Here is a 21,545-nt window from a genome sequence, read left to right as displayed (position 1 = left end):
GCAGCCAGGAAGCTTTAGAAGTAGCAGCACCAAACACAGCCTCCCCAGGACCGCCTCAGTCTCCTTTTCCCAACCTTTTTTTTTTAAATGGCATTTATTAAGCGCTTACTATGTGCAAAGCACTGTTCTAAGCGCTGGGGAGGTTACAAGGTGATCAGGTTGTCCCACGGGGGGCTCACAGTCTTCATCCCCATTTTACAGATGCGGTAACTGAGGCCCAGAGAAGTTAAGTGACTTGCCCAAAGTCACACAGCTGACAATTGGCGGAGCTGGGATTTGAACACATGACCTCTGACTCCAAAGCCCGGGCTCTTTCCTTTGAGCCATGCTGCTTCTCTTTCTCCTGCCCCTGATCTAGGAGCCTTGGTCCTGTCCTCTCTCCCAAAATGGCACTGGGTTTCCCATCCTCTCCCACCTGATTATCCTGGGTGGGACCAGCTCCCCATGCTGGCAAACATTCACCCCAAGACTTGTCCTGGTCTCACCCCTTCCCACCATGGGGACTAGAGGGACTTGGAGTAAATGACCAGGAGCTGGGGAACAGGAGGAGGAGGAGAACGGTGGGAAGTTCTTCATTCATTTCTCTCCTTCCTCTCCATAAGCTCCCTATGGGCAGGGATCATGTCTACCTACTCAAGAATTGTCCTCTCCAAGTGCTTAGCATAGTGCTTGGCACAGTAAGCACTCAATAAATACTAGTGATTGACTGAGTTACAGCATTTCAGCCATTTTGCTTTGCCCCTTCGCCATGAATAAATCTAATTGTTAATTCTGGTGTTTACAATAGACCATCAAAAAGAAGAAACCTAACCTGCTCTTAAAATCTTGCTAAGTGTCTCATCGGTCACCACGGAACAATATACCCGAAAGGCTGTTATGGATCACCACTATACAAAGTTAAAACTTTCATCAGGTCTCAACCATTAATGGGACTTATTGAATACGAAATGTACAAAACAGCAGAGAGGCATAGAGTGAAGTCTTCACGGAAACCTTTTCATGGATTTGTGGCTTCAACACTGGCACATTAATTTCAGGAGACTCTGCTCACAAGACAACCACCTCAAACACTGAGATTTAGCTTTCGCCCCTGGGGCATCAGGTGAACCCTCTGCTACTCGCCATGACGGTTCGTGTTCATCCGACCCCGGCAAACATCAAATGAAAGAGTCTGCCTAGGACTGTGTCAGCTTCTTAATAAATCAATCCCTAACTCCCCTCCCTGTTTTATTACCAATTAAGGTTAAGAAATAAAACACACACCTGGGGAGAAATTGCTAACAGGCTGCTGAGCACGTAATACACTTGCCACCAAGGACTGCGTGTTTATGGTGATTCTATGACAACCTCCCTTGGAAACCTGCAGTTTTGTTTTGCGTTCTCTTCTAACAATCACCATTAAATCAGGGGGACCAGATACTACTGCTCTATACCCAAGAGAACATGAGTAAGACTCAAGATCATTAGGAGCCAAAAGGAGGGGAATGTTGTCTCTCTGTCACAGGCCCGGGAGCTGAGAACTAAGTTCGGTGGATGCTGATAAGGAAGGAACAATCTGATCCTTAAGGTTTCCCCATTCAAACTCTTTCTCTTGGATTTGCTTGGAAAGCAGAATCTAAAAAGAAAATGATACAGAGGCAAGCAGCTCATCTCAATGCTGTGACATGAGCTCAATCAATCCATGGCATTTATTGAGCACTTACTATGTGCAGTGCCATGAACTAGGTGTTTGGGAGAGCACAATACAGCAGAGTAGATAGACCGGCTCCCTGCCCAACAGGAGCTAAAGCATGTATTACCAGTCAAGAACAATGGAAAGGTGAGCACAAAGACCACAACTGGCTCCAGATACACATTTCCAAGCTGCTGGGACTATCGCTCGATACATTCACTTCAGGGTGCTTACAATTTCAGTCTTCGGGCCCCTTTTAGACTGTGAGCCCACTGTTGGGTAGGGACTGTCTCTATATGTTGCCAACTTGTACTTCCCAAGTGTTTAGTACAGTGCTCTGCACACAGTAAGCGCTCAATAAATACGATTGATTGATTGATTGATTGGTGCCAGAATCCTACAGGTGGACCCACAAGCCAAACACGCCCAGGGACAAAAGAGGATGAAGAGGAAAGAGGAAATCATTTGGCCCAACTTAGAGGCCAAGACAGTTAGGGGGAGAAAATCAGGTTCTCTCTCGAGACCTCTGGACCTTAAGCTCGTCCTCTAGACTGCAAGCTCATCCTCTATATGTTGCCAATTTGTACTTCCCAAGCGCTTAGTACAGTGCTCTGCACATAGTAAGCGCTCAATAAATACGATTGATGATGATGATCCTCTAGACCGCAGGCTCGTCCTCTAGTCAGCAAGCTCGTCGAGACCACAAGCTCGTTGTGGGCAGGGAACGTGTCTATTATATTATCCTCTCCCAAGTTCTCAGTACCGAGCTCTGCACACAGTAAGCACTCAATAAAAATGATTGACTGAGTGCCAGGATCATCGCCTTCGGGACATCTCTGAAAAAGAATGCCCTTTTCTACTTGGGCCCTTTCTTGTTTACAATGGCCTACGGGCAGTAATAAAGCTGCAATAGCCTTGAGCAATCTAATTAGTAACATCTTCCTTCCCCTCTCCATGTAAGTTCCTCTCTGAGCTACCTCAACAACCATTTGGAACGACCAATGTGTAGGGGGAGCAAAATGAGTTTTAACTCACGGAATTGGTTGTTGCTACTAGTCAGGACGGGTTCCTGCATCCTCACACTTTCCTTTAGTTCCTCCCCTGCACCCAGAACCTTGTAGATCTTGGGTCAAAGAGCAAGCCACGCCTCATTCAACCCAAATGAAGCAATCATCGTCGGGTTCATCGGCCCACACTCATCCCCACTCCAGGAGGAGAAGTCTTGTTTTGTCTCAGAATTAAAACCGAGCACAAGGACCCATCGAAGCATTGTGTGGAAGGAGGCATCACCTACTTCCCGTCACATTTTCATCCGAGGAGGATAGATGGATGCCCCACCACGGACACAGTCCACTTAGGGGGTATATTTGTGGGGCCACGGGTCTCTACCTGAAGACCTGGGCTATTCTTGTATCCACCCTTCTTCCTCTTTGCCCTCAGCAGAACTAGTTTCGGTCCATGTGACCACCCCCAAAGGGATGATGATAATCAGTGAGCGAGAAGCAGTGTGGCCTAGTGGATAGAGTACAGACCTGTGAGTCAGAAGGACCTGGGTTCTACTTCCAGCTCTGCCACTTGTCTGTTGTGCGACCATGGGCCTTGGGTCAAAGATCAAGCCACGCCTCATTCGACCCAAATGAAGCAATCATTGTCGGGTTCGTCGGCCCACACTCATCCCCACTCCGGGAGGAGAAGTCTTGTTTTGTCTCAGAATTAAAACCGAGCACAAGGACCGATCAGAAGCATTGTGCGGAAGCAGGCCTCACCTACTTCCCATCACGTTTTTGTCCGAGAAGGATAGATGGATGCCCCACCATGGACACAGGTGGGCCTCAGTTACATCATCCATAAAACGGCAATTAAGTCTGAGCCCCACGTGGGACACGGACTGTGTCCAACCTGATTAGCTTGTATCTATCCCAGCACTTAGCATAGTGCTTGGCACATGGTAAGAGCTTAACATATACCATTTAAAAAACAACAAGAGCAGATTTAAGCATCACCGTCCACTCAGCAGAAAATGCTGAAATATTCTCTTCTCTAATATAGAGTTCTTTGGGCACCAGGTCATTAAGTTAAATGTCAGGTTTCTCCTACAGCAGCTGACCTGTCCTGAGCAAGCGGCAGTCAGTGGTCCTTGTAAGAGGGGACACTGTGCATGACTATCTGCGATCCAAGGGGTCTCCCCAAGGCCCTCCCTTCCCCACCTCCCTCCGGCCTCAGACCTTACCCGGCCCAGCAGGTTGTCCCGGAACAGTGTCTGCTGCAGCGCGGGGGCCACCTCCTCCAGGTTGAGCACGTGGCACAGATCCGTCAGCTCCTCCTGGCCCAGGGAGCCCGTCCCCGTGCTGTCGAAGCTGTCGAACAGCTCCTTGAGACGGGCCTCATGCTGGTCCTGCTCCGCTTCATCCATCCCATAGCCCGCCGCGCCCACCTGTGTCCGAGAAGGAAGAGGAAAAGAGAGGGCGTCTTCACCCTGAAGGTTCATCACTTACGCTCAAATGTACCTATCGTCTTGGCGCCCTGAGACGCTTTCCCCCCCCGATTCACGTGCCTCAGGACTGGTCTCCCGGAGCCACGCGCTCTCGGCAGATCCCAGTGGCTTCGGAAGGCGGGGGGAGATCAGGCACTTGTGGAAGCCCCACCAGGGAGAGGTGTGTCCTTTTTTTTATGGTATCAGTTAAGTGCTTACTATGTGCCAGGAACCGTTCTAAGCGCCGAGGTAGATACAAACTAGTCGGATCAGACACAGTGCTTGTCCCACATGGGGCTCACAGTCTTAATCCCCGTTTTACAGATGAGGTAACTGGGGCACAGAGAAGTTAAGTGACTAACCCAAACTCACACAGCAGGCAAGTGGCAGAATCAGGATTAGAACACAGATCCTTCGACTCCTAGGCCCATTAGGCCATACTGCTTGGCAACCTTCCCCTCTCATCTCCATGCTCAAGGCCGATCCCACAGGGAGCAGGTTCTTGGTGGGATGATCGCTCCAGAGTGGACCCTGGAATAAGCGAATGGGGTCCCACAAGTCTTGTCAAATATTGTGGGTCCCTCCAGAATGTCCTGTCAAATATTGTGGGTCCCTCCAGAATGTCCTGGATGCAACCACACCCACGGGCCTGCACCCTCAGAACCAAACTATTCTCCTAGAATCCTCCACACCTGGATGACCTAGGGTTGGACCAAACTTTCCATAATCCCACAGGGCTGGAGCAGGCCACCTCCTGAGCCAGCTTTGGCCCAGGTTCACACCTCCCTGGGTGTTACTAGGAACACGTATCCACCCTCTTCCACCGCTCCTCAAAAGATATGAAGTCTCCTTCCCTTTGCGGTGAATACTAACTGAATGCCTGGTAGAAGAGCCAGCAGAGAAAGACTTTCCTCTTACTTGCATTTTACTCCTTCCCATGGGTTTGAGTTTTCAAGAGGCTCAGGGAATGACAGCCCAGACACTAATAGATCACTGCCTGGATTAAAGGAGATAGCCTTTAACTCTCTTCATTCGGCAAGGTGGTGAGGTTTTTCGAGATAACTGCAGCAGGTCCGGAGGGGAGGAGAGGAGGCCCATTTTGGGTGACCCAGATTCTGAATAGCTCCGGGAGTGTTTGTCATGATTAATAGAAGAATGGAAAGGACACTGGGATAAAAGGTGACAGGTGAGGGAAAGGAAGTCTGAGCAGCCAGCTCAAGGAAAACCATCCCCACCTACAGAGAAATCCCTCTCCAGGCTGCTACAATGGGCAGGGTTTAGGGGCTGAGAGAGCACAGGCCCGGGAGTCAGAATGACCTGGGTTCTAATCCCGGCTTTGTCACGTGTCTGCCGGGTGACCTCGGGCAAGTCATTTCACTTCTCTGTACTTCAGTTTCCTCACCTGTAAAATGGGGATTAAGACTGTATGACAGTCTTATATGACAGGGTCTGTATCCAACCCAATTATCTTCTATCAACCCCAGCTTTTAGTACAGTCCTTGGCACACAGTGAGCCCTTTAATTCCATAATTATTATTATTGTTATTATTGATATTATGTGATTGCAAAACAGATTCTGTCACTAGGCTGCCCATCCCATCACTTGTACCCAGGGGCAGAGATGGGTGACAGTTTCCCTGGCAAATGCCCCTTGTCCCTAGCTGTCTTCTAAAGTGGCTCCCCTTGCCTATCAATCAATCAATCAATGGTATTTCTTGAGGGCTTACTATGTGCAGAACACCGTACTAAGGGCTTGGGAGAGTACAACAGAATTAGCAGACATGTTCCCTGCCCATAAGGAGGCTCCAGTCGGGAGGGGGAGACAGATATTAATATAAATAAGTAATTTATAATATACAATTTAAAGATATGTCCTAAGTGCTGTGGAGTTGGGGATGGGGTGAATATCAAATGTCCAAAGATCCCAGATCCAAATACGTAGATGACACGGGAGGAAGAAGGAGATGGGGAAAAGAGAGCTTAAGTGGGGAAAGCCTCTTAGAAGAGATGTGCCCTGGAAGCCCCTGGGTTTGTTTCAGCATTTATCAAACCTGCCAAGCTGCCCCTGGGACAGTCCAGCCACTCATACGTCCATGGCGGAAGCTACACGCCAGCAAAACAACACAACTCTAGAATACCTACACCTCCTGATGAACCTTTCTTTCTTTCTTCTGGATTTACTGGTTCAAATATGCTGTCTTCAGTTTGTGCTGCGGCTATGTGACTGAAAGCATGCTGAAAGGACCCTCCTCTGCCCACAAGCAGCGTGGGAGGGATTGCGGGGGGAGGGACCGGCGGAGATACTTGTAGGCAGGTTGTGGGACTGAACAATCCCAGCACCACATGTGGTTCCATTTCCGGGTTCTGAGGTGTTCTGCCCTGGATGCCCCGGGAATGGACATTCTCTACGACTCCGGGGCGTGGACACACCACAGTGTTGTGCCCGTTAAGTTGGTGATAAAATTAGAGTCGTTCTTTTTTTCAAAAAATTTCTGCATCACCAAGCTTTTGGACCAAAGGAGAGAAGCCCATTCAATGCCAAAGATCTCCTTATTCCTCGGCCTGCCTGCCGGTGACCTGGATGTCTGACTGGGACACAGCCGATCTCTCTCGCTCTGACTGTGGCCCAGATCCCTATCAGATCTCGCTCTGCCTGTGGCTCACCTTGAATGGGAAGACTGTCTACGGGGTTCTTTTCCAGTTCCTGGCCACTTAAGCGGGTGACGGTTCGCCTTGCCAAAGCCTTCATTCGGTTCAGGTGGCCTACAACCACCAGTCCAGATGGTGGTCGAGGCCTGCTTCCCCCTGCTATTTCGTTTTGCCTCGTTTGGCTTCGACCCGGGCCATAATTACCCCCTGGCCGCGGGAGGGTGGCAGGACCAGACACCGCGAGAGGTCACTGGGCTCCAAACGGCCTCCTTGTTTATTCCCAGGCACCTCAAACTCACTTCCAACAAGAAGCTCAATCAACTTTCTTGGAACAATGAGATTAGACTTTACGGGTGCTTAGAACAGTGCTTTGCACATAGTAAGCACTTAATAAATGCCATAAAAAAAACTACTCCCTTAAGCACCAGGTAGTTCCCAGGTATTTTAGGTCACACCTTGTCTACTGTAGAAAAGGAAGAAGCATTGCCTCAGCAGGGGATGTTGTCCTGAACAACACCCGACTGGCTCTCCGTAATGCTGGTTGGCCAATATTAGCCAATCGCCATTACACTTTTGCAGCCACTTGGCATTAATTTGCACAGCTGCTCCACTCTGTCAAATTTTCTATGGCCCCTGACTGGACAGGATCAATAGCTCCAACATTTTTACCAACAAGGAACTGATTACTAGTTCTAAGAGTATTTTAAAGTCTCTCTCCCGCTTTCATTTTTTTTTATTTTTCCTTTAATCAGCATGATGGGTTTAATCTTCCATCTATGTTGCCCCTTATCCGGGTAAGAAGGAAAGCGCTCATTTTGGGAGTGACTGCACCGCAATGCTTGATGTCAAGGCCAAGATTCATAGGTGCCAAACGCAAATCATCTCCCAAGAAGTCACTCCCCAACTTAAATCAATCCATAGTACTTACTGAGCATCTATTGGGTGTGCTGCATTGTGCTAAGCACTTGGGAGAGGACAATCTGAAGGAAAATATAGCATTCAAAAGTGGCTACGGTTAAGAAAGCAGCCCAAGAATCCAACTTCACAAGCAACGAACACATCACAGAGCAGGGACACATGTAACTGGAACTGAAAACAAAAAGTATGCGTAACCTTTCATCAAAGAATTAGGGTGTTTCCAAGTAGCATGTGTTTTCAGACTTGACTGCAACTTTCACTGATCAAGCAACAAGCCTAGGCAGGACCTCTGAAAGGCAGGGAAAGCAAAAGAGCTAGTCCACTCCAAGATATTAATCCAGATACCTGTGTTCATGGGCCCATTTTGCTATAGTGGTCCACAAAGCATGAAATCGGTCATGTATGAATTGACAAAATTATCGTTGTAAAATGGACTGGAAAACAGAGAAGAAAGACATTAGGCTGACTGAATCCAGGTAAGGGGGAAGGGAGGGCAGTGTGGTCTAGTGGAAAGATCCCAGGCTTGGGGTGTCAGGAGATTGGGGTTCTAATCCCAGCTCTGCTGCTAAATCTGCGGTGTGCCCTTGAACAAGTCATTTACCCACTGTACCGTGCTCTGCACATAGCAGGCATGCAATAAATACCACTGATTGATGGATTTAATCACGAGCCATAGTATCCTCAACTGTTAGATGAGGATAAGATACCTGCTCTCCCCTCCTCTTAGCTTGTGAGCCCTGAGTGGAACGGGGATGTGACAGCTCTGATGATCTCTACCCTAGCATTTAGCATGGCGTTTTGGCAGACAGGAAGCACTTGGCAGATACCATATTGTAATAGGGGAAAATAAGTATTGAGTCTCAACTTGGTCAGTATTTTGTCTGGCAAAAGAGGTAAATTCAGCAAGGCACCCTAAACCAAGCAAACCATCTGAACTTGTGCTCTTTTCCCCCCCAGTGAAAGGTCTTTGGACGTTCACTTCCTGTTAATGTAGCAATCATAGCTGCCTTTCTTTTAAAACATATCATCTTTTTACAATCCACATTCAGGTCCAGACCATTAAGAGATTTTTGGAAAAAAAAAAAAAGATTACACATAACCGAGCCATTCTTTTGTCAAAAATTTCAAGGACATAGGTGCCAGTCTTTTTCTTAGACCGGAGAATAGGTAGGATGCAATCTACCTTGTTTTTGGAAGCTGCTGATAAAACAGGAGGATGTGGATAGAAGTCACTGACTGCCCAATTACCTGAAGGGTAGGGGCTGCATCCACTTAAATTACTGAAATTAGGTGGGGGCGGCGGGCAGAAGGGACCTGCTGTTACCCAGAGGAAAAAAAGGCAACTGAAACCAGAAACTAGGGAACACTCCCAAGAATGGATTGGGAGAGCAGTCAACCACAGACTACAGATTAATTTACAATGCCAAAGGAGAAGACAGTCTAGAATTTAAGGGAGAAACCCCACCATCTCTGGCACGAACCATAACAGGATGTTCCCATCAGTCTTCTGTTTTATCCACCCACACTCGGCAATTCCTGACTGACGAAGACTCGGGAGGAATGGCACCAAGGAACAAATAGGTAATAATAATGACAGTGGTATTTATGAAGCACTGTACTAAGCGCTGGGTTAGCTACCAGATAAACAGGCCGGACACAGACCGTGAGAGCCAAGTGAGACGAGACAAAGTAGGTGTAAGCACCCACACCAATCACTTAACTTCTCTGGGCCTCGGTCACCTCATCTGTAAAATGGGGATTAAGACTGTGAGTCCCACGTGGGACAGGGACTGAGTCCGACCTGATTAGCTTGTATCTACCCCAGCACTTGGAACAGTTTTTGACACATAGTAAGTGCTTAACAAATACCATGACGATTATTGTTGTCAATAAAAATAATGAACTCTGGACACGAGATCCAACTGGTGAATCCAAGTTAATTTTTCAATGCTTTAGTAACTGTAATCTGCATGACTGTAGTAATAATAATAACAGTGGTCTGCTAAGTGCTTATATTTTGTGATGAGCAGTGGGTAGATGCAAAATAATCTAAAAGGGAGGGAGAACAGGTAAGCTATAAGCTCCTTGGGATCTGGGATCAGGTCTAACTCTACTGCACTCTCCCAAGCGCTTAGTACAGTGCCCGGAGCACTGACGATCGAGAAATATTGCTGATTAATACAAAGTGGCTTGTAATCGCGTCAACCTTAGCTGCAGTTTAAGTTCTGTTCTAGGGTTTTTCAGGCCAGGCAGAGTGAGAAGGGTACAGAGACTGGCAGGGGAAACAAAACGACAGAAGAACACAATGCCAGAGTTGCTACTAAACCCCGGGTCTTTTATCTCCCTTCCAGATGGCCCAGCAGCTGAGCTACTGGGTGGAATGTCTGGATTGCTTTCTCTGCTCCGTGGCTTTCTCGGCTAGTGTATAATAATAGGTGCCGTTGAAGCAGTATTCAGACCCACACAGCTGATAAGAGTCCGAAGGGAAGGCAGGGATCAGTCACTCACGAAGAGGTGCAATATAGCAGGCACTCAAGAAAGGCTCTATATTCAATGACGGCCAGAACCTCTTTAAGTAAAGCCTTGGATCTGCTGCTCAACAATAATAATAATGTTGGCCTTTGTTAAGCGCTTACTATGTACCAAGCACTGTTCTGAGCACTGGGGGGACGCAAGGTAATCAGGTTGTCCCACATGGGGCTCACAGTCTTCATCCCCATTTTACAGATGAGGTAACTGAGGCGCAGAGAAGCGAAGTGACTTGCCCAAAGTCACAAGGCTGGCAAGTGGCGGAGCCGGTATTAGAACCCATGACCTCTGGCTCCCAAGCCTGGCCTCTTTCCACCGAGCCACGCTGCTTCTATCACAGGGCTGGGCGGGCTGAATCCTCCCCACAAACCGAACGTGAAAAATACAGTCTCACGTGAAATACGGACGTGGCTGCAGATTTTTCCAGGCTAGGATGACGCATAAATCTCCTTTGACCATATTTTGACAAGTCTTAATGGTAAAGAGTAGAGTTGAGAGGTCAAATTTCAACTTTTTCTGGGAAACACAGGGTAGTATTTAAGCTATTATGGAAAAAGCTGGCTCTTATTCATATGCCTCTTTCTCTCTTTCTATGTGTGGGTGTGTCTTCATATTCCCTTCCCATGACCAGTTCTCTCCCAGGGAATCCGTTTCCCCCCACCCCGGCTCCTGATCAATCCGCTAGCACAAGCAAAGGAGTTTCTGAACCAACATCCTTGTTGCATTGACATAGTGGAGAACATTTAGGCAAAATATATTTGCACTTCCCCGAGAAATTAATAACACTCGGCGTGCATCCTGAAGAGCTTTGCACTTGAGGGCTCGGCTAAATTGGATCGCTATTTACTTCGAGGATAATTATACTTTTAAGATGTAATGGATTCACACCCAGAATCAAGCCTCAAACCCCGTACTTTGGTTCCACAAAATAAGAGAGTTGGATTACCTAATCAGGGAGCTAACATGGGGCTGGGAGAATAATACAATTAGCCGGGCCCAGTGTGGGCTTGGTAACCTGTAATCGGATCCTAAGCACTGCCGCAGGGAGCTGGAACACAGGATCAGTAGGTTTTGTCCATTTCTTTTTTGGACAAGGTAAGCTGCTTGCCTCAGTTTTACTGCTGGAGCCGTACTGGCGCCTAGCCACCAAAGGGACAGCTAAAGGGTCAGAGCACAGGCAGATCTCAAAGTGTCCCCGGGCCTCTAACATCACAGCACTCCATTTCTCACACCCACAAACAATTCTGTATTTCCTTCAAGTCACTTCTCTTATTAAATGAGCGGAAGAATAGGCTCCAGCTACTCTGTCCCATCTGTGCGATACTCTCCAGAGCTGGGGGAACGGACTAGGTGATTAGCTGGACAATGAAGGGGCTTCTTAATAATTTCCAAGCAAGATCATCGCCCGCACTCAGCCCTCCTCAAATGTATTTACCGAGTGTCTGTACCGGGCACTGCTGGAATCATTTTTGAAAGATAGAGAAATCAGAATTGAGGCAGAATCTGACCGCTCCAGCCCAGATCTAGCTAACTGAGGCTAAGTCAATCAATCAATCAATCAATCAATCGTATTTATTGAGCGCTTACTGTGTGCAGAGCACTGTACTAAGTGCTTGGGAAGTACAAGTTGGCAACATGTAGAGACAGTCCCTACCCAACAGTGGGCTTGTGGTAAGAATCCAAGCTGAATTACCTTGGTCGTTTTTAAAAATTCAGAACCAGTTTTAAGCCCCATAAAAACTGGAGTGAGAGCAGTTTAATTTTACCACTTCTCAGAAGTGGGGCAGACTGACCCGGACAGTGCTTTATCACTGTAAAACTACCAGAGATGCAATACAAACCGACAAATTATTATTATATAATTGGCACCACTATTAACTGATGGAGCGGATTGTATTTTTAAACCCATTTCAGTGAAACAGAAAATTGGACCTATTTTGACAAAAGCCGGGAAAGATGTTCTTTGACGGGAAAATCGACTGCTCACAAGTCCTTCCCCTGTTCAATTCCCCTCCCCGTGAGTTCCTTTGATACAACGGATAATAGCAGGCCGAGACCGAGACCACTCCCTATTGTGCCTAGGCCCCATTAAAATGATAGACCCTGAAATTTTTGATGCAAGACTTGTGCTCATTGTCTTCTACACGCTATCGTTCTCCGTTTATGGTCGGACATTCCTTAAAGCGGTGTTCTCACTAATGGTAGTGTCTTTGTTTGCTTTCAAACCCATTTTAGTACTTAGACGAGTCCCTACGTTTCCCGAGCTATTTAGATTAGGGACCCCCTCTAAATGCTGGATCGCATCCAAGCCTCTACCGACGGACGAGTGGACCACGGCAGGTCCAGGTTCCTCACGCCCAAACGATGACCTGCTTCGTGACAGTCACTTGCTCATCTGCGTGGGTGTTTATGGAACGAGCTCAGTGTTTCGGCCTGCCCTACATTCTTTGTCCTTAGACATCCTAGGAATCGCCATAATCCCCTTCGAGTCACCCTTCACCACAGCACTGAACCATCGACGTGGCTTCCATTACCATCGAGCGGGGCCACGCGATAAAGCGGGTCAAAAACGTACCCTGATTGAGGATAAAAGGTCTAAAAGTCACTAAGTGCTTCCCCCAAAGACGGTGGAGACGGATATTTACGGAGCAGCTGGAACTCCATCATGGCTGTAGGCAGACCTAAATACCACTTTTCTCGCTATTTACTCCTTAATGGACTTTCCCAAAATAATCAGCCTAAAAATTTGAACGGTGTCGTCGATCGACATTTCAAGACAACGTGCCGTCTGTATTGATTTTCTAATTCGGTAGTCGGGTTTGTCTCCAGCACTCGGCGGCAACCTTCAAAATGACACACTGACTTTCACACACAGTCAAAGCGGAATGATCACATAATAGTTACTTTGTCTGGAAATCGGCAACGGTTACTTAGAGGGCCGAACAATCTCCCTCGGCTCTCATTCTGTTTCCACCTTAACCCAGATTTATCATTGCTGGGCCAGGAACAAATGGCTCAGCCCACACCATCAGTTAAGCGCTTAGTACAGTGCTCTGCACACAGTAAGCGCTCAATAAATACGATTGAATGAATTTAACTGGGAGCAGGAATGGCCGTTTCTGTCGTCCAAGGAAGACGTCGCAGTCTCAGAAAACATTCCCTGCTCACGAAGGCCTGGAATTTTCAGTCGCCAACACTGCGCACTCCAGTTTGGCTAATATCACATTCCCGGCTTTCATGCAGTGCTGGAGAGGATGCTTCTGTTCCATCCCCCAACTCTCTCTCCCTCCCATCTGCCTCTTTCCTTAGACATTCCAGGATGGGCACCGATTCCACTCCTCTTTTAAAACCTTCCCAAAAGCCTGAAAAAGAATTCCCAACTGCACAACTGCCGCCTCGAGCTCGGCTCCTCAATCTGGGTACAGACTTATTTCCAGAAAGAGGTCAATACCGTGAGCTCGTTATGGGCAGGGACGGTGTGTCTGCCAATTCTGCTGGACTGGACTCTCCCAGGAGCTTAATGACAGCCTAGGTACAGACTTATTTCCAAAAAGAGATCAATACCGTGAGTTCGTTATGGGCAGGGAAGTTCTGTCTGCCAATTCTGCTGGACTGGACGCTCCCAGGAGCTTAATGACAGCGCTCTGCATCCAGTAAGTGCTTAGTCCAGTGCCCTGCAAACAGTAAGCGCTTCTTAGTCCAGCACTCTGCAAACAGTAAGCACTTAGTCCAGTGCTCTGCAAACAGTAAGCGCTTAGTCCAGTGCCCTGCAAACAGTAAGTGCTTAGTCCAGTGCCCTGCAAACAGTAAGCGTAGTCCAGTGCCCTGAAAACAGTAAGCGCTTAGTCCAGTGCCCTGCAAACAGTAAGTGCTTAGTCCAGTGCCCTGCAAACAGTAGGCGCTTAGTCCAGTGCTCTGCAAACAGTAAGCACGTAGTCCAGTGCTCTGCAAACAGTAAGCGCTTAGTCCAGTGCTGTGCAAACAGTAAGCGCTTAGTCCAGTGCTCTGCAAACAGTAAGCGCTTAGTCCAGTGCTCTGCAAACAGTAAGCGCTTAGTCCAGTGCCCTGCAAACAGTAAGCGCTTAGTCCAGTGCTCTGCAAACAGTAAGCGCTTAGTCCAGTGCCCTGCAAACAGTAAGCACTTAGTCCAGTGCTCTGCAAACAGTAAGCGCTTAGTCCAGTGCTCTGCAAACAGTAAGCGCTTAGTCCAGTGCTCTGCAAACAGTAAGCGCTTAGTCCAGTGCTCTGCAAACAGTAAGCGCTTAGTCCAGTGCCCTGCAAACAGTAGGCGCTTAGTCCAGTGCTCTGCAAACAGTAAGCACGTAGTCCAGTGCTGTGCAAACAGTAAGCGCTTAGTCCAGTGCTCTGCAAACAGTAAGCGCTTAGTCCAGTGCTCTGCAAACAGTAAGCGCTTAGTCCAGTGCCCTGCAAACAGTAAGCGCTTAGTCCAGCACTCTGCAAACAGTAAGCACTTAGTCCAGTGCTCTGCAAACAGTAAGCGCTTAGTCCAGTGCCCTGCAAACAGTAAGCGCTTAGTCCAGTGCCCTGAAAACAGTAAGCGCTTAGTCCAGTGCCCTGAAAACAGTAAGCGCTTAGTCCAGTGCCCTGCAAACAGTAAGCGCTTAGTCCAGTGCCCTGAAAACAGTAAGCGCTTAGTCCAGTGCCCTGCAAACAGTAAGCGCTTAGTCCAGTGCTCTGCAAACAGTAGGCGCTTAGTCCAGTGCCCTGCAAACAGTAAGTGCTTAGTCCAGTGCCCTGCAAACAGTAAGTGCTTAGTCCAGTGCCCTGCTAACAGTAGGCGCTTAGTCCAGTGCTCTGCAAACAGTAAGCACGTAGTCCAGTGCTGTGCAAACAGTAAGCGCTTAGTCCAGTGCTGTGCAAACAGTAAGCGCTTAGTCCAGTGCTCTGCAAACAGTAAGCGCTTAGTCCAGTGCCCTGCAAACAGTAGGCGCTTAGTCCAGTGCTCTGCAAACAGTAAGCACGTAGTCCAGTGCTGTGCAAACAGTAAGCACTTAGTCCAGTGCTCTGCAAACAGTAAGCGCTTAGTCCAGTGCTCTGCAAACAGTAAGCGCTTAGTCCAGTGCCCTGCAAACAGTAAGCGCTTAGTCCAGTGCCCTGCAAACAGTAAGCGCTTAGTCCAGTGCTCTGCAAACAGTAAGCGCTTAGTCCAGTGCCCTGCAAACAGTAAGCGCTTAGTCCAGTGCCCTGCAAACAGTAAGCGCTTAGTCCAGTGCTCTGCAAACAGTAAGCGCTTAGTCCAGTGCTCTGCAAACAGTAAGCGCTTAGTCCAATGCTCTGCAAACAGTAAGCGCTTAGTCCAATGCTCTGCAAACAGTAAGCGCTTAGTCCAATGCTCTGCAAACAGTAAGCGCTTAGTCCAGTGCTCTGCAAACAGTAAGCGCTTAGTCCAGTGCTCTGCAAACAGTAAGCGCATAGTCCAGTGCTCTGCAAACAGTAAGCGCATAGTCCAGTGCTCTGCAAACAGTAAGCGCTTAGTCCAGTGGTCTGCAAACAGTAAGCGCTTAGTCCAGTGCTCTGCAAACAGTAAGCGCTCAATAAATACGACCGAATGAATAAATACCGCTGATGGATTGACTATTCCCCACCTACCTCCTTTTCCCTGCCACCGACGGCCGTTTGGCTTCCAGCTCCCTGCCTCTGGTGGAGGAGGTTGGGGAGGGTTTCGGGGGATGCGCGATCAGGTCCACCGTGTCCTTGGCAACCCGAGATGCGTTTCCAGCCCCCGCATCCCATCGCCGGCGGCGGAAACACGATACATTCCTTTCATTCATTCATTCAATCGTATTTATGGAGCGCTTACTGTGTGCAGAGCACTGTACTAAGCGCTCGGGAAGTCCAAGCTGGCAACATATAGAGACTGTTCCTACCCAACGGTGGGCTCACATTCCTTGCTGCGGCAACTAACTCCGAGCCACCCGGAAAAGCCCCCGGCCCCGGCCCGGCCTTTCGTTCACTCCATCGTATTTCCCGAGCGCTTATTGTGTGCGGAGCACCGTACTAAGCGCTCTGAAAGTACACCGCTGCAATAAAGAGGGACAATCCCTGCCCACAACGCGCTTGCAGTCTAGGGGGGTTCCCGGGCCCTGTCTCCCGGCCCCCGCCTTTCTTTCACTCCATCGTATTTCTCGAGCGCTTATTGTGTGCGGGGGCACCGTACTAAGCGCTCTGAAAGTACACCGCTGCAATAAAGAGGGACAATCCCTGCCCACAACGCGCTTGCAGTCTAGGGGGGTTCCCGGGCCCTGTCTCCCGGCCCCCGCCTTTCTTTCACTCCATCGTATTTCTCGAGCGCTTATTGTGTGCGGGGGCACCGTACTAAGCGCTCTGAAAGTACACCGCTGCAATAAAGAGGGACAATCCCTGCCCACAACGCGCTTGCAGTCTAGGGGGGTTCCCGGGCCCTGTCTCCCGGCCCCCGCCTTTCTTTCACTCCATCGTATTTCTCGAGCGCTTATTGTGTGCGGGGGCACCGTACTAAGCGCTCTGAAAGTACACCGCAGTAATAAAGAGGGACAATCCCTGCCCACATCGCGCTTACAGTCTAGGGGGTTTCCCGGGCCCTGTCCCCCCGGCCCGGCCTTTCGTTCACTCCATCGTGTTTCTCGAGCGCTTATTGTGTGCGGGAGCACCGTACTAAGCGCTCTGAAAGTACACCGCGGCAATAAAGAGGGACAACCCCTGCCCACATCGCGCTTACAGTCCAGGGGGTTTCCCGGGCCCTGTCCCCCGGCCCGGCCTTTCGTTCACTCCATCGTGTTTCTCGAGCGCTTACTGTGTGCGGGAGCACCGTACTAAGCGCTCGGAAAGGACACCGCGGCAATAAAGAGGGACAATCCCTGCCCACATCGCGCTTACAGTCTAGGGGGTTTCCCGGGCCCTGTCCCCCCGGCCCGGCCTTTCGTTCACTCCATCGTATTTCTCGAGCGCTTACTGTGTGCGGGAGCACCGTACTAAGCGCTCGGAAAGTACACCGCGGCAATAAAGAGGGACAACCCCTGCCCACATCGCGCTTACAGTCTAGGGGGTTTCCCGGGCCCTGTCCCCCGGCCCGGCCTTTCGTTCACTCCATCGTGTTTCTCGAGCGCTTACTGTGTGCGGGAGCACCGTACTAAGCGCTCGGAAAGGACACCGCGGCAATAAAGAGGGACAATCCCTGCCCACATCGCGCTTACAGTCTAGGGGGGGTTCCCGGGCCCTGTCCCCGCGCCCCCCGCGCCCCCCGCCCGCCTACCTTGGGGGGTCCTTCCCCGGAGGCCGGGCCCCTGCGGCCAGCCGAGGGGGCCGCCCTTTGGGGAGCGGGTCGGAGGCGGGACGATGCCGGGCGGCGGGAGGCGGAGGCGGGAGGCGGCGGGGCCGGGAGAGCGGCCTGCAAAAGGGCACAAGGGGGCGGGGGGGGGCCGGCACCACCGTCATTTCCATATGTAAGGCCGGGGGGGGCGGGGGGGCTGCGGGCCGCCGCGGACCGGGCCGGACCCCTCCCCTCCCCGTCCCCCCCTTCCCGCCCCCGGCCCGGCGGCTCACCCGCTGCCCGGCGGCCCGGCCTCGGGCTCACATCCCCGCAACGGGGGCCGACCGAAGGGGGGCGCGCTCCTCTGTCCGCCCGCTGCCCTCCGGGTCCCCACGCCCGTCCGTCCGTCCGTCCGTCCGTCCGTCCGTCCGTCCGTCCGCCCGGCGTTGGCGGGACCGGGACCGGAGCCGGGGCCGGGACCGCGAGGCTTCAGACGGAGGCGGCCTGAGCCGGCGGGCGCGGGGACCCGGGGAGGGGCCGGAGGGGGCGGGGCCAAGGGGGCGGGGCCGGGACCCGGGGGGGCCAATGACAGGAGAGGGGCCCCGGGAGGGGGCGGGGCCAAGGGCGGGGAGCTGGAAGGGGCGGGGCCAAGGGAGGGGGGAGGAGTCCGGGGGGGCCAATGGCAGGAGAGGGGACCAGGGCGGCGGGGGGAGGAGCCCGGGGGGGGGGCCAATGGCAGGAGAGGGGCCCGGGGCGTGGGGGGGAGAAAGGGGGCGGGGCCCAGGGCGGGGAGGAGGAGGGGCGGGGCCCAGGGCGGGGGGAGGAGCCCGGGGGGCCAATGGCAGGAGAGGGGCCCGGGGCGGGGGGGGGGGGGAGAAAGGGGGCGGGGACCAGGGCGGGGAGATGCAGGGGGCGGGGAGAAGGGCGGGGGGAGGAGCCCGGGGGGGCCAATGGCAGGAGAGGGTAACAGGGCGGGGGGGGAGGAGGAAGGGGGCGGGGACCAGGGCGGGGAGGTGGAGGGGGCGGGGCCAAGGGCGGGGGGAGGAGCCCGGAGGGGCCAATCACAGGAGAGGGGCCCAGGGCTGGAGGGGAAGGGGGCGGGGTCCAGGGCGGGGAGCTGGATGGGGAGGGGCCAAGGGCGGGGGGAGGAGCCCGGGGGGGCCAATTGCAGGAATGGGGACCAGGTCGGGGGGGTGGAGGGGGCGGGGCCAAGGCGGGGAGATGGGGGGCGGGGCCCAGGGCGGGGGGAGGAGCCCGGGGGGGGCCAATCGCAGGAGAGGGGCCCAGGGCGGGGGAAGGGGGAGGTGGAGGGGGCGGGGCCAAGGGCGACGGCGGAACCAATGACAGAGGGAGGAAGGGGGAGGAAGGGGGCGGGGGGGCAGGAGCGGAGGAAGGGGCGGGGCCGAGGGAGGGGGGAGGAGGAGCCGAGGGCGGGGAAGAGGAAGGGGGCGGGCTCGAGGGCAGGGGGAGGAGCCGGGCCGAGGGCGAGGGGCGGGGCCGAGGGACGGGGGGAGGAGCCAGTGATTGGGCGGGGACCGGTGGGCGGGGCCGAGGGCAGGGGAGGAGCCGGGGGCGGGAAGGGGGCGGGGTCGAGGCCAGGGGGAGGAGCCAATGGGAGCGGAGGTGAAGGGGCGGGGCCAAAGGCCGGGGGAGGAGCCAATGATTGGGCGGGGAAGAAGAAATAATAATAGTAATAATAATAATAATGATGATGACGGCATTTGTGAAGCGCTTACTATGTGCGAAGCACTGTTCTAAGCGCTGGGGGGGGGGGATACAAGATGACCAGGCTGTCCCACCAGGGGTTCACAGTCTTAAGCAGCGTGGCTCAGTGGAAAGAGCCCGGGCCTTGGAGTCAGAGGTTGTGGGTTCAAATCCAGCTCCGCCACTTGCTAGCTGTGTGACTTTGGGCAAGTCACTTCACTTCCTCCCTTCAAGGCCCTACTGAGAGCTCACCTCCTCCAGGAGGCCTTCCCAGACTGAGCCCCTTCCCTCCTCTCCCCCTCGTCCCCCTCTCCATCCCTCCCGTCTTACCTCCTTCCCTCCCCCACAGCACCTGTAGATATGTATATATGTTTGTACGTATTTATTACTCTATTTATTTATTTATTTTACTTGTACATATCTATTCTATTTATTTTATTTTGTTAATATGTTTGGTTTTGTTCTCTGTCTCCCCCTTCTAGACTGTGAGCCCACTGTTGGGTAGGGACCGTCTCTATATGTTGCCAACTTGTACTTCCCAAGCGCTTAGTACAGTGCTCTGCACACAGTAAGCACTCAATAAATATGATTGATTGATTGATTGATTGATTCTCTGGGCCTCAGTTACCTCATCCGTAAAATGGGGATTAAGACTGTGAGCCCCATGTGGGACAACCTGATCACTTGGTAACCTCCCCAGCGCTTAGAACAGTGCCTTGCACATCATAAGTGCTTAATAAATGCCATTATTACTGTTATTATTAATCCCCATTTGACAGATGAGGGAACTGAGGCCCAGAGAACCGAAGTGACTTGCCCAAAGTCACACAGCTGACAATTGGTGGAGCTGGGGTTTGAACCCATGACCTCTGACTCCAAAGCCAAAGCTCTTGCCACTGAGCCACGCTGCTTCTCTATCTCCAGTGGTTGCCTGTCAACCTACGAATTAGAACAGTGCTTTGCACACAGTAAGCGCTTAATAAATGTCATCATCATTATTATGATTATGATTATTATTATTATTACGACTCAAGCAAAAACTCCTCACTCTGGGCTTCCAGGCTGTCCATCCATCACCTCAGCCCCTCCTCCCTCACCTCCCTTCTGTCCTTCTCCAGCCCAGCCCGCACCCTCGGCTCCTCTGCCGCCGCTCACCTCCTCACTGGGCCTCGTTCTCATCATCATCATCATCATCATCAATCGTATTTATTGAGCGCTTACTATGTGCAGAGCACTGTACTAAGCGCTTGGGAAGTACAAATTGGCAACATATAGAGACAGTCCCTACCCAACAGTGGGCTCACAGTCTAAAAGGGGTCTCTCCTGTCCCGCCGTCGACCCCCGGCCCCTCCCGCTCTCATTCATTCATTCATTCATTCATTCATTCACTCATTCATTCATTCATTCAATTATATTGATTGAGCGCTTGCTGTGTGCACAGCACTGGACTGAGCGCTTGGGAAGTACAAGTCGGCAACAGATAGAGACGGTCCCTACCCAATAACGGGCTCACACTCATTCATTCATTCAGTCAATCGTATTTATTAATAGTAATAATGAATAATAATGGCATTTATTAAGCGCTTACTATGTGCAAAGCACTGTTATTGAGCGCTTGCTGTGTGCAGAGCACTGGACTAAGCGCTTGGGAAGTCCAAGTCGGCAACAGATGGAGACGGTCCCTACCCCACAACGGGCTCACAGTCTAGAAGGGGGAGACAGACAACAAAACATGGAGACAGGTGTCAGAACAGTGCTTTGCACATAGTAAGCGCTTAATAAATGCCATTATTATTATTATTTTTTAATAAATAGAATTAAAGCTCTATGCTATCTCCCTCCCGCCCTCAACCCACAGCATCTACCGAGCGGCCGGCGCCGCCCTGCACTAACCGCAGCGGAAAACACAACCGAATAATAATAATAATAATGTTGGTGTTCGTTAAACGCTTACTAAATGGAAAGCACTGTTCTAAGCGCTGGAGGGGGGGATACAAGGTGATCAGGTTGTCCCACGTGGGGCTCACAGTCTTAATCCCCCATTTTACAGATGAGGGAACTGAGGCACAGAGAAGTTAAGTGACTTGCCCAAAGTCACACAGCTGAGCCTGGGGAGTCTGCCTTATCGGCGTCCTCGGGACAGTATTTATTAGAACCCCCCTCTCCAATATGAGTCAAGCGCTGTTTTAAGCGCTGGGGTAATAATAATAACGGCATTTGTTAAGCACTTACTATATGCCAAGCACTGTGAGCCCGCTTTTGGGTAGGGACCGTCTCTATATGTTGCCAACTTGTACTTCCCAAGCGCTTAGTACAGTGCTCTGCACACAGGAAGCGCTCAATAAATACGA

The 21,545-nt window shown here is 51.3% G+C and overlaps 1 protein-coding gene across 1 annotated transcript in view; it reads right to left on the bottom strand.

Annotated features, from left to right (window-relative positions):
- The window catches only part of NIN (ninein), an 87,277-nt gene extending 69,721 nt beyond the window's left edge, over positions 1-17,556 (bottom strand). Inside the window, exons 1-2 of the mRNA XM_038756929.1 lie at positions 17,494-17,556; positions 3,903-4,106 (exon numbers count right to left, since the gene is read on the bottom strand). Coding sequence (XP_038612857.1) covers positions 3,903-4,085 — 183 coding nt within the window. The 5' untranslated portion in view covers positions 4,086-4,106; positions 17,494-17,556. The remainder of the gene's footprint in view (positions 1-3,902; positions 4,107-17,493) is intronic.
- Positions 17,557-21,545: the final 3,989 nt, after the last annotated feature.

The sequence above is a fragment of the Tachyglossus aculeatus genome, chromosome 14 (assembly GCF_015852505.1).
Source record: "Tachyglossus aculeatus isolate mTacAcu1 chromosome 14, mTacAcu1.pri, whole genome shotgun sequence".
Taxonomy (NCBI): domain Eukaryota; kingdom Metazoa; phylum Chordata; class Mammalia; order Monotremata; family Tachyglossidae; genus Tachyglossus; species Tachyglossus aculeatus.
The sequence above is the reverse complement of the archived record's forward strand: the minus strand, read 5'-3'. Positions and strand labels throughout refer to the sequence as shown.